The sequence below is a fragment of the Nothobranchius furzeri genome, chromosome 9 (genome assembly GCF_043380555.1).
Source record: "Nothobranchius furzeri strain GRZ-AD chromosome 9, NfurGRZ-RIMD1, whole genome shotgun sequence".
In the NCBI taxonomy this organism is placed as follows: Eukaryota; Metazoa; Chordata; class Actinopteri; order Cyprinodontiformes; family Nothobranchiidae; genus Nothobranchius; species Nothobranchius furzeri.
This window is the reverse complement of record NC_091749.1, coordinates 66826700-66844005: the sequence shown is the minus strand read 5'-3', so window position 1 is coordinate 66844005 and position 17306 is coordinate 66826700. Positions and strand designations below refer to the sequence as shown.

Sequence of the window (17306 nt, the reverse complement as noted above, 5' to 3'; positions counted from 1 at the left end):
ACACCTACCAAAACTAACCTTTACTGATGGCGTAGTCCTGCAAGTTGATCCACAGGCTGTTGGAGGGTTCTTTAGAAGAACCCAGAGCCAGGTCCACCAGAACACTCAGATCGGATCGTAGCGTGCAGTCCAGAGGCTTCTGCTCCTCGTTTCCTGACAGCGCCGCTTCTAGGAGGGAGCTGATGCAGGCATCTGGAGGAAAGAGTTCAACTCAAGACGTTATAACTAATAAATCACTATAAAACAATCAGATTCACTTTAAAATCGCCTCTATAAAATGTTTCTGATGAGGAGGCGAAGAGCAAAATAAAATATCACTGATACCTCATAAAAACTAAAATCATTTATGACTTCATGCATGATTCTACAGAATCTGGTTTTGTTTCTTACTGCCGTGATTCATCATCTGCAGGTTTATCCCAAACAACATGGCCAACACCACTAGTCACTATAAGATGTGTGTGTGTGTGTGTGTGTGTGTGTGCGTGCGTGCGTGCGTGCGTGTGTGTGTGTGTACTACACATTTTCAAGATTTAATTCAATCATTTTTATAAAATAAAAACTTCAAACATTAATTTCATCGATGATTTCTATTTGCTAAAATGAACAGAAATCAGACCATGAAGCCTGAACTCTCATGACGTTTTGTTCATCTTAACTGTAAGAGGAATGCTTTCAGTACCGAGCTGTGGGATGTCCATTTCCAGGCCGTTGCTTAGCAGCGGAGTTTTAAGCCAGTACGCCGTGTCCTGCTCCTCCAGAGACGTGGCAGCTCCCTGCAGCATCCCCCCCAGGCAGCGGCCCACCAGCAGGGCTATGGTCCGCTCCAGGTCCACCAGCCAGACCCAACACAGGGCTGGCTGCAGCAGGGGCAGTCCGGAGGCCGGCTCAGCAAAGTCTGACGTACCTGCACAGGCAGAGAGAAAACAAACTATCATTTCTGACTTATGCTAATAAAATGTTACATTATTCTTCATAAAACTGGTTTATGAACAAATGAGGTGAACAGAACCGGTTATTCAAACTGGTTAGAATTCTTCTGAAAAGGTAACAAGCTTTTCTTCTTTGACTAAAAGGTTTGGTTGAATTCTGACACCTACAGCTAAGTATGTCCCAGGTCCTGGTCTTGGTCGGCATCCCAGGCTGTGCTCTGATTACAGTTCTTTGGTAGTCAAACACTCTAATGGAGCTAAAATTATGTTTTCCTTAATATTTATTTAGATTCAGCTAAAAAAAAGAGACCAATGATATTAAATTTTAACTCTTTACTTTTGATCGGACCAACAACCCAAAGGAGATAGCTTGGTTAGTGTTATTGGACCAGGGTCCAGCTGAGCTCCTGTCTCCTGCTCACCATGCAGAGGCCACTGCAGCTCTTGGTCCTCCAGGGGGGAGGCAGCAGGCAGCAGCCTGTTGAGGCGGTCCAGGGGAGGCAGCAGGTCCAGCAGGTAGCTCAGCAGTGGTCTCACCACAGATACTGGGAGCAGCAACAATGAGTTGATGATCTGGCACAGCATGCTGCCAGCTGCTGACACGTAGATCACATCTGGAGAGGACATAGGAGCATAAACATCACAGATAAAACTCATTACACAAGTTTAACTCAGTGAGATCTTCACCCTGCAGCTTCTCCTGGATGCTTCCGTTCCAGGAGCTCTCCTTTATCAGAGCAGCCGAGCGGGAGAAGATTTCTGTGGAGTGAGGCAGCAGCAGCTGCAGGTGTTTGTGCAGAAGAGCCACGCTGCTCGAGTTCTGCAACAAAAAGATGCATCACTTTAGTATTCATGCATCTGGACAACCCAACACTCAACCTTCTGGCCTGAGCTTAAACTGATCAACACTTTAACAAAAATAACCCAAAACAAAACATGAAAATAGAAAACATCTTAATTCAGCTTGATGGAGGAAAAACATGGAACTCCTCAGGGATCAGTCCTGGAGTCTGAGTGCACATTTGGGTTCTGTGACAGGCTGCAGCCACCAGAGACTGAAAATCCTGTTTAAACTGGTTCCGTTTTCAACGAACCTATGGCTCATCCCTTGAGTTTGGCATCACAACCCTACAGTCTGATAAAACAGAGGCAGGGGTCACCTCGGTGACAGCGTTGATGTGGCAGTAAGCCAGCAGCTGCTTCTGTAGGGAGCACAGGAGCTGGTGGAGGTGCGCGGGCTGGCTGCTGTCAGACGGGGAGGTGCTCTGCTGCAGCTTGTCACTGTTCTTCTCCAACTCGCCCAGGGCTTGGTCCTGCACCACACAGGAGACAGCAGGGTTCAGACCAAACCATAGTTTGTTACACCATGACCTCCAGCTGATCTTTTAAACCCGGATAATGAGCCTCTGATGGACAGCGAGTTAAAAACAGAAATGCACCAAAGAAAAAATCAGCTGCTGACTGAAGATCAGCAATTCGTTGCAAAGAAGCAACAGAAAAATCCTACATCCTTTTCAGTCCGTGAACTCACCATGGCTAAGCGCTAACTCACTAGCTATATCTGGACTTTCATGTGGATGTTTTGATTTAATTCAGAAATAAAAAAGAATAATTTTACAATCTACAATCTTTTGAGATTAATCATTGGGCCAAGAATCAGAAATCAGAATCGATAATCAGAACCAAAATCTTAACATCGTTACCAAAACAACAACTAGAGGCAGAAGCAGGAAGGACAACGATGAAATGTGTTGAAGTGCTTTCATGAATATCCGTCTGAAGATTTGCACTCCCAACTCTCCCTCAGAACTCTCCTTTCATGTTGACTCTGAGAAGATGAAACATCTAAACTAAAGCAGACAAAGGCAGCAGAAACAACTCACGGTGTAGAAGCCCAGGTTCCTCAGCAGCGTCTTCATGAGGATCTCAGCCAGGTGTGTGTCGGGTGGGCCCGCCGTGGCGCCGTAGGCAGGGTCGGGATATGCTGTGAACGTCAGAACCGAGGATGGGACCTCAGGTCCGTCGGTGGGAGAGCTGTAGCCCAGGAGCGAGGCTACGTGGGTGTGGTCCTGGAGGCTGGTCAGGATGATGTCCAGCTGCATCCTCTTAAGGTCAAACAGGAAACACAACAACAGCTCCACATGTCACTTCCCATTCGGTCAAACATTCGTGAATGTTAATTTATAAAACTGCTTTCGTTGTTTAGACATGGTAGGATGTTTGACTTTAAATGGCTCAGTTTCAATAAATAGATTTTATTAATGATCATTATGAGAATCGCAGTAAAGACTCTGACACTAGTCAGTGACTCGATGCAACCTGCTGGGTTCCTTGTATAGGAAACTTGTTACTGAGTGGCTTAATGACCTGACCTGTATTGGATTGTTTATTATGTGAAGTGCCTTGAGACGACTCTTGTCGTGATTTGGCGCTATATAAATAAACTGAATTGAAAATTATTATTACTGCTATTATTATTAAGTGAGTGAGCTGCCAGGCACACAGACTGGTCCAGGATCAGCAGACGTACCTGTCCTTTAGAGAGACTCTCCCATCTGTCTGGGCCCTGAGGCAGCAGTGAGTGAAGCAGCTCCATCCGTTCTCTCAGAGGAGGCAGCAACATGGTCGCCCCCACAGAAAGTGTCTCGATAACAGCCTAGTGGGATAACACAGTCAGCAGACTCGTACCACTTAAAAAGTTCATTCTCGATGAACCAGGAATCGTTTGGAACTGTAACCTTTGCAAAATATCAAATTAAAAGCCTCTCTAACTTTCAATTTTGTATTTATTAGATTAGAGTTTTTTTAACCAATAAACGAGAGCATAAATGCTGATTCATGAAAACTTCTTCTAAATGTTGTTCTGGTCCACTTTCTTCACCTTCTGATTGGGTTTGACACAGATGGTCCATGTAAAACATCTCACAGGTCCTAGTTAGGGTTATGATCCAGTAGAAAGTAAATCAGAGCAACTCTGCTTCTGGTACCTCCTGAATTTCATCTGGCACAGATGCATCCATCAACCTGAAGAGCAGATTCCTCAGCGGCCGGGCCTGTCGACCCAGAATACTTGTGGCCACGCCCCCTGCCAGGGCCAGAGCCAGGTGATTGGACAAAAGTCGAAGGCACAGCTTCAGGAAGTTGTGGTGTTCCCTGCACACACAGAAACGTTTTTACACTGAGGAGAATGAAAAGATTGGACCCATCAGTGCTGATAGCTGCACACCTGGAAGACGGGAAGGGAAGAGGGGGAACATCGCTGTTGATGCCATCACAATAGCGCTCCAGGAAAGAGCGCAGGTGAGAAAAGGTGCTTTCTTCCAGGTCGACACAGTAAGGCCGATGCCAGGCCACCACCTGCCTGCAGAGCCACAACAAATCCCGATCAGTAAGATAAAATCATCCATCCGTCACAGTGGATGATCCGATGAAGATCTCAGGTCCAGGTTCTGGTCTTTGGTTTGTGATCATCAGTGCAGAGCTTTATCCCCTTTAGGATCATTGATGACATGACCTCTCACCTGTCTCTGGGCAGGGCGGTCCAGGCCAGGCTGTGGGATGTCCCAGCTGAGATCTGCTGGATGGCGACTCCGTCCAGGCCGACCACCTTTTTGGGCTTGGTGATGGGTCCGGTGGAGTTCCCCTGACCACACTGACCCATGGAGTTGTTCCCCCATGCATAAACCTCATTGTCTGGAGGAACATGCAGAACAAATAATAAACACTCAGGTCAAACATTTATGTGGATTTCATGTTAACTGGTGCTGAAGCTAATGATTAGCTAAAACAAATGTTGAGTTATTACATCATCCTTCTTACAACACATCTACAAACACGATCGAACCGAGTCAGCACTTGAGCCCGAGTCCACCTTAACATGGCCTACGGTTACGAAAGCAAAAACCTGGAAATACCGTGAGACAGGGCCAGGCAGTGGCTGTCCCCGATGGAGATGTCCACCACTCGGGTCGTAGCCAGCTCCTCGATCAGTTTGGGTCTGAGTGCTGTAGCTTCGGAAGAACCACAGCCCAGACAGGCGCCGCAGCCCCAAGCAAACACCTGGGCCGACGCGGGAGACAAACATCAGAGACATTCACTTCACACATAATTCCACGGTTTGGGAAATTTAAACAATCATCCTGTATGATCATTCCTGGAGTCTAAATGATTGATGATGTCTGACGGCCGTTCCTTCCCGTCTAGAGGTTGATCTGACCCGTGAGACCAGGTCCAAACTCAGGGTGTGAAGTTTAACACAATTATAATTCTACTTGCTTTGGCTCCAAAGACAACAAAAACAATGCAATCGACAAAAACTTCACTTAAAGTTGTTTATCATATTTAGGGTTGTCACGGTAACCGGTATAGCGGTAAACCCCGGTAAAAAAGTTGACAATAAAAATAACCGTCCAGTTTTTAAAAAACTAAATTATCTCGGTGGGATTACCGTGGCTGCGGTTTCGGCGCGATGACCCTTACCAGCCACCGTCGCTTCAGCTGAAGTTCCCGCGGCGCGCACACGCACTTTTTAATTTGCAACGGCACCAAAACTTTGAAGCTGAAATAATGGCCGAAGGAGGAGACGGCAGCGCCCAGGACATCCATCAGCCCTCAGAGAAGACTAAATCGGAAGTATGGGCATATTTTGGATTTCTGAAAAATGCTGAGGGACAGTTAATAGAAGACTGCTATCCCGTTTGCAGAACGTGCAGGAAACAAGTGTCTGCAGAAGGCAGCAACACTTCGAATCTCATGGCACATCTGCGTGACCATCACCCACGTCTCTACAGCCAGTGCAAGGTAAGTTAACATTAGCATTTTAGCTTAAATGCATGACGTGAGGACTTTTGGTTGAAGGAGAATGCAACGAGTCACTATATACTGCAGCCGCAGCGTCCTCTGCCAGCATTTAAACCGTGTCACGGACACCCTGTTGCTGGATGAAGCATCTTATTTGTTGATGATGAAGAGAAATATACAATTAGTTCCTTGTCATTGATTTGTTTACTTATTCAATGCCATTTATACTTGAACATTTGGATTTGATTACATAGTGTAGTAGTTATTTTAGTAATTTGTTTAAAGTGGCTATTTATTTAAATACATATTTTTTAAGGTTGACTTGTACAGTGCTCAAGTCAAGTGTGGACTGGAGTTTTAGATTTTCATTTTGATAATGAAGAAAACAAGTATATGAGAAAACAAGTGGTGTTTCTTTGATTTGTTTACATATTGTTTATGTTTTGAATGTTTGGATTTGTATCATTTAAACCTGCACTGACTACTGTAACATGTTCCAGAAAAATAAGCTATTTGTTCCTTTACTTGTGAAAAGTTGCACTTTTGCTAAGGCTTTGTGTTATTTTGGGTTTAATAAACACTGTTAAACCTTTTCCAAACTATTTCAGTTTGTGTAGAACAGGACTATCAATGCTTTCTGAACATATGCAACACCGTTTACAAAATACCGCGATAATACCGAAAACCGTGATAATTTTGGTCACAATAACCGTGAGGTTAAATATTCATACCGTGACAACCCTAATCATATTCCATAGATTTTGTCTCGACCTTCAGGTGACATTGAGCCCGTTGATTTCCTTGTTGTGGAAAATGCAGGCGACGTTACTAGCTGCATGTGATCGAACACATCTGGAATTTTACACGCTTTACCAAACAGCTGTGAGGAAATACAGGAGTTAGTGCTTCGGCTGAGGTGGACGGTGGATCCTACCTGTCCGGTGGAGGTCAGAGCCAGAGAAGACTGGCTTCCTGCACACACCTTCCTGATGAACATCCCCTGCAGGGCTTCCACCACTTTGGGCTTGTAGACCCGATTAGTATCACCATGTCCAAGTTTTCCTAGAGGACACAACATGTACTTTAATCAGAAAACTTGGAGATTACATCTTGAAATGGTTTCCACGTTAACCGACAGGTCACACGGAGGGTTGACCAACCGTTGTCTCCTCCTCCAAAGGACCACACGGTGCGTCCGTCCTTGGACAGGGCGATGGTGTGGGAGCTTCCACATGAAACCTCTCCAACATTACTGATGTCTTTGACCAGAGTTGGAATGTTGCGGCTGTTGCTGTCGCCGTGTCCTACGATCACACACACACGCACGCACGCACACACACACACACACAGAATAAAATACAGCAATCTCACTAAACCCGGAGTAAGTCTAAGGTCCAGTAAGAGACTCTGGGGATAATTTCTGATTAGTCAGTATCGTACCTGCAGCAGAAAACAGTCAGATGGCTGCAGCTGCTGCAGGTAAGATACTGAGCTGATTCACCAATCAGATGTTTCTAGTTTTGGAGTTTTGCATCGGGATAATATTGGAGAGTAAAACAGGTTATTGTGACTGAAGCTGGAGTAAACGTACCTAACCGTCCAAAGTCTCCTTCACCCCAGGTGTACAGCTCTCCATCCTCGCTGACTGCAGCACTGTGTCTATAGCCAGCAGACACACACACAACCACCTAACATGCATGCATGCACACACACACACACACACACACACACACACACACACAGAGGAAACGATCAGGACTATAAACATAACCCAGCAGCATCAGCTGAGTTCCTCTCCACCTGGATTCTAAATATCAAAGGTGTTTCCAGGTGACATCTACCTTCCCCTGCAGTGGCCCCTGGATGAGTTTGGGGTACTTCTGAGTTGAGCTGTTCCCGTGACCCAGTTTCCCATAATCACCGTCACCCCAGCTGAACACCTCGCCCTCTGTGGTGAAGGCCAGCGTGTGGCCGTCAGAGCCCTTAGACGACGACACCTTCTTGATGGCTCGATGGGGTTCAAAGGTCAGCTTCTTGAGAGTCGACTGGTTGTTAGAGTCTCCGAGGCCCAGCCGGCCGTAGCTGCCCTTCCCGCAGGCCCGAACTGAACCATCAGAGGAGATAACAAAGGTGCAGTACTGACCCGCCTCAATCTGCAGAAACAAGAAAGGTTTAAAAGCTTTGAAAGTCAGAAAAACCACCTAAAGTACCCAGAACAGTTGTCAGGCCATGATGGTCGTCAGTCCAGAACTCCTGATCCAGTCTTCATCTCTTTTTATTTTCCTTCCCAGCCACTCCCAATAATCAGACCTATTGAATGTCTTTGGCTGATGTTCCTCCCAGTTCCTGTTCTCCCAGGTTGGGTTTAAGTCTTTGCTGGACTTGCTCCTGCTTCAGATCAACTCCCATAAACATTTAATGTCCAGATGAACATCATGTAGGTGTTGGAGTTCCAACCAAAGCTGAGATGAAAACCAGACAACGTCTAAAGGGAAACTGTTGAAGAAACAAACTTAAAAAACAATATGCTAAATTTCCACTGGAATCGTTCTAAACTGGAACGTAGAACACCTCTGAAACAGAGCAGGGGCAATGAAGTGTAGTTTGTATGAAAATTTTGTCAAATTTAGATACAAAGTGTCTTAATGACATCACATTTTATTCAGAAATTTGGTCTCTAACTCCTCTTAGAGTTGTCTCACATTATTTTCTAAATGACTGCTGTGAGAGCATGCTGACAGAATGTTTCCTGCCTAAATATCTTCAAAACTCCAGTAAAAGGACAGTGAGGAAAACTCTTGGGGGGGGGGGGGGGGGGGGGGGGGGTGTTTGAGGAAACTCCCTACAGAATGCTGTCCTGTATAAGTCATTAACAGCTCAGTGCGATACTGGCTCTGGAAAACAAAACGCTGAGTGTGAAGAACATGAGTGGAAGGAGCTCTTCCTCGTACCGTCTGAGCATCAGTGAAGCTGGCGGCCAGCTTCGGCTGCAGGATCTTCTCCTGAGTTCCCTCCACCAGCTGGTGACTGCTGTTGCTGCCCCACACGTAAACCTCACAGGTCTCAGAAACCACCGGAGCCTCGCCGGTCTGAATGCTGTCGGGGCTGACGCAGGTACGAGAGTAGACTGATGCCATTCGACACACCTGGAAGGACATGGTTTTACTTAGTCAGCCCCCCCGAGAGCCTTTACAACAGTCATTCACCCATTCACACACTGGTGATGACGAGCTGTGTACAAAATGAACAAAGTAATGGATTACTTCATAGTTTACCTGCTATGTCCTCATTTTTTTTCAAGGTGCGCTGAACGCATCATTTAGTGTTTGTTATGGTGCGCAGCCGCCGTTAGATAAACCATTCTAGAACATACTAGCCAAAGTGCTTCCTCTCTTAACTTGCCAAAATAAAAGAAACTTCCTGAAAGCCACAAACTGCAGACTGTTGCAGTTTGCACACATGGAGTCAGTGACAAGGTCTCTGCCGCAGAAGCATTTTAATCGATCTGTGCACCGGAAGCTTTAAGCGAGGTAATTTACAATAATTCCTTATTCTAACTGCATTGTTGGTTCATTTTTATAACACAGAAAGGGTTTCTTTTGCCTTGCTGACAGTTTCGTTCGCGGCAGCAAACTTCCTCAGAGCTGACGCTGATGGTGGCGTCACTTCCTACTCCGTTTATCCGCGGGCAGTAGAGGACGTTGTCGCCCTCTGCTGCCCACTCTCTCCTCTCCGATGATGCAGCCCCATGCACGATCCAATGTGTAGACCCCATCGTCTCTGTTCATGGTCTCACATCCACGTCTCCTTATCTCTATAGCTTCCTTTATCCATCTTTTGTATTTCTGTTGTTCGGTGTTTATGACCCTTGTGTCGTCCCAGTCCATTACATGGTTTTCTCTTGTGCCGTGATCTGTTACGGCTGACTTCTTTATCATACTTCCTGCTTCTTCTTTTGCTGCTCTTGTGTGTTTTCGACTTGTTTCTTTCTCACACTCCTTTCTATGTTCTATTGTTCGTGTGGTGAGTTGGCGTCCGGTTTCTCCTACGTATGTTTTATTGCAGAGTTTGCATGGAATTTCGTAAACGACTCCACATTTATGTCCTGCTGGTCCATAGGACATAAGGACAACGTCCTCTGCTGCCCACAGATAAACGGAGTAGGAAGTGACACCACCATCAGCGTCAGCTCTGAGGAAATTTGCAGCCGCGAACGAAACTGTCAGCAAGGTAAAAATAAACCTTTTCTGTGTTTTAAAAAAGAACCAACAATGCAGTTAGAAAAGCAACACAGCAAGAACATACCAAAGAAATTCCTTATTATTGTAACATTTGTGCAGAACTAAAAACAGCAGGCAGAATAACATTTTGTCCATAAATAGTGGTGAATCAGAGAAATCCAGCAAACAGCTGAGATAAACACACATCTCTAGAGTTCACTTCCACTCTCCTCTAGGCCTGGGATGATAACAAATTTAGCTGGACGATATATTGTCCAACAAATTATTGATGATTAACGATATTATTCTCGACATTATCAAGACCAAAATAACCACTTATGTAATGCTAATATATAATAATAATGCAAGTAAACCCTTTAAAATGCAACAATTAAACCTTTACTTAAAGGGACTTTATGGAGTTTTGAATTGATATGCTCGCGATTGCCCCCTCAGGACAAAAGCGTAACGGCAGCTTCAATAGTAGGCTCGTGCACGAGGCAGCTGAGACAGTCGTCCGTCCGTCCGTGCGTGCGTGCGTGTGTGTGTGTGTGTGTGTGTGTGTGTGGGGCCCGGAGGACAGAGGACAGGAGAACGCGCAGCTAATTAATTAAATAATTTTGTTCTGTACCTTTCTCTTCAGCACAGCTGACAAAGGTTTATGATGGGTCAGTCCTCCTGCATGCTCAGATCATTCCCTTCCCTTGCTTGACAAATTGTTCCAAAATGAAAGTTGAACCCACATCTTTTTTATCTGTGAATTCAATGCCGTTCGGCGAGTCTCAAATAAAAATTTGGGCATCTTACTGTAAAAAAATATACCATTAATGTAAAAAAAAGAAATTCTAAATGAACTATATTCACACCCAGAATCGAACCCAGGTCTTCTGCACGAGAGTCTGACGTCTTACTAGGGGAGCTACAGCACCAGTGATGTCCTTTGTATCTGTAACATTTATATCCTTGATGACAGCTGAAACAACGTTCAAAGAACGGTTCAGAGCGAAAATGGCTATTTTGTTGCTAATTTGCAGGAAATATCTAGAAGAAAGTTCTACAGAAAGTAGCTAAGGGTCCTCAGAAATGTAGCTAGCTTTGTCACTAGGCGTTAGGAACAGCGACAAAGTGGCACTGCCTCTCTCTCTGCTGCTAAAGCTACGGATAGCAAATGCTACGGGCTAAGCCTGAGCGTGAACGCACATGAAGCAGCCTGCTCGACCCGAGCATCTCTCTTTTTCTGTGATTTTACAGAAAAACAGGCAATCACAGTAAAAATGCCAGGACTCATTCTACAGGACCAGGGCATTGCAGGAGAATGTATGAAGAAGACATTTATTATTTCTATACATGTTTTGGCTGTCAAACTTCCATAATGTCCCTTTAACACTGGAATGTCCAGAACCAAAACTTATAAATAAAAAAATAAATACAAAAGGACTTTCACTCTCTGTTAGAAAATATTGCACCAAAAACAATAAAATAGACCCTTTCTCTCCAAAACAATAAATACAATGGCCTATCTACTGTCAACAACCAAAATTGTACTTTGATAATGATAATAACTAATTATAACAGAGCTTTACATTTCTTAACCCCGAAATATTGAGGCTGGAAAAATTAACGAGTGCATTTTCATCTATCGTACGATTGATTGTTAATTATCGTCCCAGTCCTACTCTCCTCTCAAAGGAACGGAAACATTAGGCTACATCGGCTTTTATAAAAGCCCCTTGTGGGTTATTAAATATTTTCAGACGTTTACGGTTTTTCATATTAATTCCTAATTAATTATATGACGAACTCCGATGATTTTCTGATTCTGTTGGTTAATTCTTCTGAGTGACTGAGTGACCTTTTAAACCTCTTGAAATTTTTTTGCATTTTGTAGAAATTCAAACTGATGGTCCTGTTTTCAAACTAGCTCAACAGAGTATTGTAGCATCAAAAATATATATATAACATGTAAATATCAGAGTCTTCAAAAGCACTGACGAAGAGCATTTTCTTTTCACGATGAACAAATTGATGAATCAAAAAGAAAAGAAAATCAAACATCCGTCGCAGAGAAAGAGAGAAGGGAAAAAGTAAAGGTGGTGATGTTTAAAAACCAGTTCAAGATAAATCATGAATTGTATCGAATCCAATAATTAACTATCATCAGCAGGGATGAATCGTTTTGAATCATATCGACAGAGGGTTTCACCGTATCGTTAGCATATCGAGATGTGAATCGATTCGGCTTCAGGCGGGATTCACGTCCCCAAGCCTCAAAATTTTCAGATTTTGAACCAAAAAAAGTTTAAAAATGGCTTTAATTTCAATTCAATTCAATTTTATTTATAAAGCGCCAAACCACGACAAGAGTCATCTCAAGGCACTTCACATAATAAACATTCCAATTCGGGTCAGTTCATTAAGCCAATCAGAAAAAATGTTTCCTATATAAGGAACCCAGCAAATTGCATCTTTACATCTTTGCTTTACAGCGATCCTCATAATAAGCAAGCATACAGCGACAGTGGAGAGGAAAACTTCCTTTTAACAGGAAGAAACCTCCAGAGGATCCTGGCTCAGTATAAGCAGCCATCCTCCACGACTCACTGGGGATGGAGAAGACAGAGCACACACGTACGCACGCACGCACGCACGCACACACATAAACACACACACAGAGGAGATAATATACATCATTCACATGTCTAATAATGATTGTAGAGTTTTCCTGTGAAAGCATCATAATTATATATGTGTGTTAACGAGGTAGTGCCTTTCGTAGCATTTTGTAAGCTAAACCGTAATTTGTTATGAGTGATTATTTATCATTAGTTTGAGTTCAGGTTAATTACGTACGGTGAAATGTGTTATAAGTTTGTACATGATGTAAATATTTACTGCTCATATTGGCTTGCCAAACTTTAGTGCACATGCGCAGAGCCTAGGTTTTGTTAGTCGTCTGATGGTCAGGGTTGAGATGCAGCGCCGGTGAGTACGATAGTTGCTTGTATTGTTAGTTAGTCATTTCTTTTGTTAATACGTGTGCCCGTGTGTGTGTCTGTTTCATTGCAGGTTTACAACCTAATCACTAGTCGCTACTAGGGTTGTCACGGTATGAAAATTTAACCTCACGGTTATTGTGACCAAAATTATCACGGTTTTCGGTATTATCGCGGTATTTTTTAAACGGTGTTGCATATGTTCAGAAAGCATTGATAGTCCTGTTCTACACAAACTGAAATAGTTCTGAAAAGGTTTAACAGTGTTTATTAAACCTAAAATAACATAAAGCCTTAGCAAAAGTGCAACTTTTCACAAGTAAAGGAACAAATAGCTTATTTTTCTGGAACTTGTTACAGTAGTCAGTGCAGGTTTAAATTATACAAATCCAAACATTCAAAACATAAACAATATGTAAACAAATCAAAGAAACACCACTTGTTTTCTCATATACTTGTTTTCTTCATTATCAAAATGAAAATCTAAAACTCCAGTCCACACTTGACTTGAGCACTGTACAAGTCAACCTTAAAAAATATGTATTTAAAATAAATATCCACTTTAAACAAATTACTAAAATAACTACTACACTATGTAATCAAATCCAAATGTTCAAGTATAAATGGCATTGAATAAGTAAACAAATCCATGACAAGGAACTAATTGTATATTTCTCTTCATCATCAACAAATAAGATGCTTCATCCAGCAACAGGGTGTCCGTGACACGGTTTAAATGCTGGCAGAGGACGCTGCGGCTGCAGTATATAGTGACTCGTTGCATTCTCCTTCAACCAAAAGTCCTCACGTCATGCATTTCAGCTAAAATGCTAATGTTATCTTACCTTGCACTGGCTGTGGAGACGTGGGTGATCGTCACGCAGATGTGCCATGAGATTTGAAGTGTTGCTGCCTTCTGCAGACACTTGTTTCCTGCACGTTCTGCAAACGGGATAGCCGTCTTCTATTAACTGTCCCTCAGCATTTTTCAGAAATCCCAAATATGCCCATACTTCCGATTTAGTCTTCTTTGAGGGCTGATGGATGTCCTGGGCGCTGCCGTCTCCTCCTTCGGCCATTATTTCAGCTTCAAAGTTTTGGTGCCGTTGCAAATTAAAAAGTGCGTGTGCGCGCCGCGGGAACTTCAGCTGAAGCGACGGTGGCTGGTAAGGGTCATCGCGCCGAAACCGCGGCCACGGTAAACCCACCGAGATAATATAGTTTTTTAAAAACTGGACGGTTATTTTTATTGTCAACTTTTTTACAGGGGTTTACCGCTATACCGGTTACCGTGACAACCCTAGTCGCTACCAATATTTGCTATTAAAGCTAATTTGAGACATGAATCGAGGACGCAACTGTTGTGCTAAAAGGGGGTAGCGAGACCTTGGGCTGCTACGGCGAAGCATATGTTGTATCTTGTCCTGTCGAACGTCAGTAAAGGAGTGACCAAGATTGAGCTGTGCCCGCTATACTCTCCCTGACGTCCCTTTCAGTTGGGGACATCTTCTCACTATAGCAGGTAGCTGGTAAGATAACTGAACAATGATAAAGGCAGCTTTAGTGTTGTACCTCCTCAAACAGACACAGAGCTGCTTCATACAAAGAGCAGAGACCATCAGGAGTCCGGGTGGGTTCTCGCCACTGGCTCCGATCCGCTGAAGAGCCCTGATACACACAGACACACACATAAAGATCAGTGCTGGTACCACACAAATTAATAATAAACTCCTCAGGACGAATGGATTTATCAGCAGCAGGAATCACCTCCTCCCCTGACAGATAACTCACCAGAGAGCGTCTCATCTGCAGAAGGATGTTCATGAAGCAGTCATAGCCGACCAGGCCCTCTTGGTTCTGCAGAACTAGGTTCTGCTCCATGGCACTGACCACAGCAGAGGCAGCTAAGGCCATCTCGATCCACTCCAACAGGTAGCGCAGTGACCCTCTCTGTGAAGCCAAGCCCAGCAGCAGCTCTGAGGCTAGCCGGCGGCCAAAAATATCCACCCCGGAGTTTGGCATGGTCACCCCCTTCAGGAAGGTTGTGACCTGGGCCAAGCAGTCCAGACCCATTGGGGGGATCTTGCTCTCGTTGGCCAGAGAAAGGGGCGGCAGGGAGCTGACCACATCGATGGCTGTGTGAATCACATCATTGCATAAGTTTATGTTGCCCCCGGGACCTCCACTGGAACTGGGAGGAGGGGGCATCAACCAGCTCTGGCGAAGCAAAGCAAACAGAAGGCTGAGGCCGGTCCGGACACCCATCTCAATGAGGGCATCAGTGCTGGAGCGCGGCCGCTCGCTAACAGAGTGCAGGTCCGCGGAGCCAGAGCTGTTCTCCGGAGAGTGCTGCTGCTGCTTGACCTTCCCTTTGTCGTGGTACTTGTTGGAGAGGGCGTAGAAGATGCGTTGTAGCACCAGAACGCGTTTCCGCAAGGCAGCAGCGAACGGAGAATCAGAGCAGACCATCTTGGCCAAGGCCAGCTGGCTGCTGAGCAGAGCATCCAGATAGTGCTCCTGCTCATCGCTGGAGAGGGACTCACGCTCGAAGTCTGGGAGCTGGGGGCCCTTCAGGCACAGGACCTGCTGGGGAAGCAGCACCGCCTCTTTGTTGGCCAGTAGCTTGGAGTAAAGCACGGACACGCCCTCCCGCGTGGCAATGGACTCGCTGTCCTCCGTGATCCATGAGCTGTTCAGGTGCTCCAGCCATTTGAGCTTCACCGGCGGAATCATTAAAGCCATGACATGTTACTCTGGAGCCATCAGTCCTGAAATGGAAACAGGAAATGACTCATTTCAAATGAGTCTTCATAAACATACTGAACAGAAAGTTAGTTAGATCTGGGATGCATAAAAGCTGCCCTTTGGTCTGAGTCTCTGTGTGGAAAGCAGGGCGACACAAACGGGTTAAAGCTCTGGTTTAGTTTGTGTTTGAGTATAAAAAGCTAAACATATAGTTAGTATTATCTGAGTTACCGCATTTATCTGATCAGCTGTGAATCTGGAAAACCAAAGTTTTAATCTAAGATTCTGTAACACTGGTGTTTATAAGATAAAGAGGATTTAATGGGTTGACTGGGTAATGTAGGATCTGTATCTCACTAAGGTGATCATTGGGTTTAACCGAATAAAAACCAAGACGACTGTTGGATCTAGTAAACATGTACGGTTGATGAATTAGATGAGAAGGAATGGAGAACATCAGCTGTTTTAAGAACAAAACAAAAAGTTCCTGATAGATCAGGCCCTCACAACAAGTGGTGCTCGCTGCAGAACCACAAAGGCGGAGCTGCACCAGAAGGTGGAGCTGCACCAGAGTCAGCCCCACCCATTCCAGAATCAGCCCCGCCCATTCTATCAGAGTCAGTCCAATTCCTTCCAGTTGTCAGACTTTATAGCATTCTGGAACCAAAGAGGGTGTTATAGCTAAAAAATGCAGGATTGGGGACGGAGTTGAGAAGTGAATTGAACAGTTTTTGTAAAGGTTCCATATAATTAAAAATCTAACTTTTGGAACTTTTAATCATGTTATATTGTCATTTCCTCATACGAAACACGCCAAAGCCATGTTTGGCCTCATTCATGCAGTTTCTTCCCATCTCAGCTTCAATTTGGTCTCCTCCCACGAAGCGGGTCTGGTCTTGGTTCTCAAATCTGGATATTCTGTGAATTTTCTGACAAATTATTTCTGAAATGACTTCTACTGAGACACCGCCAGAAAAATCATACATCCCGTCTACAAAGACACACTGGATGGCACAATAACATGCAACGCCACACAAGTATTATAAGATGTGGTGGTGTAGTGGTTCTGGTGTCAGGTTGACATGCAGTTTTGCGCAGGTTCGCCTCCCAGTAGTGTAAATATTCTATAACCCCTTTTCCTCATTTCTAGCTACACTTGCCAGTACTATGTTTACAACAATTTATTGGTATGCCGTTTAACATATAATGACTAATGTGTTTTTTTATTTATTCATTCGTTTATTTAGCCAGTGTGAGTCCATTTGTGAGCAGAGTTTCAACTAAAATGCTGTTTAGGAACGACCAAATTCAAAGAACTTGTAGAGACATAAATATTTTGCTGAAAATGAACATTACAACTAAAATATGAACAAATTAAATGTTTCAGCTGGCAAAATAGATTGTTGCCGACCCCACCGAGAACCGAACCAGCATCAGCTGAGCGGAAAGCAAAACTTAAGTCAAACAATCTTGCCACTGGACTACCAGAACTCACATAATAATGTCAAATGTTGTTGTACAGGACTTTTGTTGGAGCGGCTGTGGGCAGATATTCGCTAAAAGAAACCTTTTCATTTCGGGATATATTCAGACTTTGTCATGTAGCAAGTTATATT

The 17306-nt window shown here is 44.2% G+C and overlaps 1 protein-coding gene across 5 annotated transcripts in view; it reads right to left on the bottom strand.

The window, feature by feature from the left end:
- The window catches only part of herc1 (HECT and RLD domain containing E3 ubiquitin protein ligase family member 1), an 86834-nt gene that overhangs the window by 63947 nt on the left and 5581 nt on the right, over positions 1 to 17306 (bottom strand). For all 5 annotated transcript variants that reach the window (XM_054731964.2, XM_054731968.2, XM_054731965.2 and 2 more), the window contains exons 2-19: positions 14737 to 15713; positions 14518 to 14613; positions 8684 to 8878; positions 7574 to 7885; positions 7324 to 7420; positions 6893 to 7036; positions 6667 to 6794; positions 4847 to 4991; positions 4454 to 4625; positions 4159 to 4293; positions 3920 to 4085; positions 3463 to 3588; positions 2816 to 3037; positions 2093 to 2245; positions 1620 to 1752; positions 1355 to 1546; positions 683 to 907; positions 19 to 192 (exon numbers count right to left, since the gene is read on the bottom strand). In XM_054731964.2, the coding sequence (XP_054587939.1) occupies positions 19 to 192; positions 683 to 907; positions 1355 to 1546; positions 1620 to 1752; positions 2093 to 2245; positions 2816 to 3037; positions 3463 to 3588; positions 3920 to 4085; positions 4159 to 4293; positions 4454 to 4625; positions 4847 to 4991; positions 6667 to 6794; positions 6893 to 7036; positions 7324 to 7420; positions 7574 to 7885; positions 8684 to 8878; positions 14518 to 14613; positions 14737 to 15687 (3766 nt within the window). In that variant the 5' untranslated portion in view covers positions 15688 to 15713. The remainder of the gene's footprint in view (positions 1 to 18; positions 193 to 682; positions 908 to 1354; positions 1547 to 1619; positions 1753 to 2092; positions 2246 to 2815; positions 3038 to 3462; positions 3589 to 3919; positions 4086 to 4158; positions 4294 to 4453; positions 4626 to 4846; positions 4992 to 6666; positions 6795 to 6892; positions 7037 to 7323; positions 7421 to 7573; positions 7886 to 8683; positions 8879 to 14517; positions 14614 to 14736; positions 15714 to 17306) is intronic.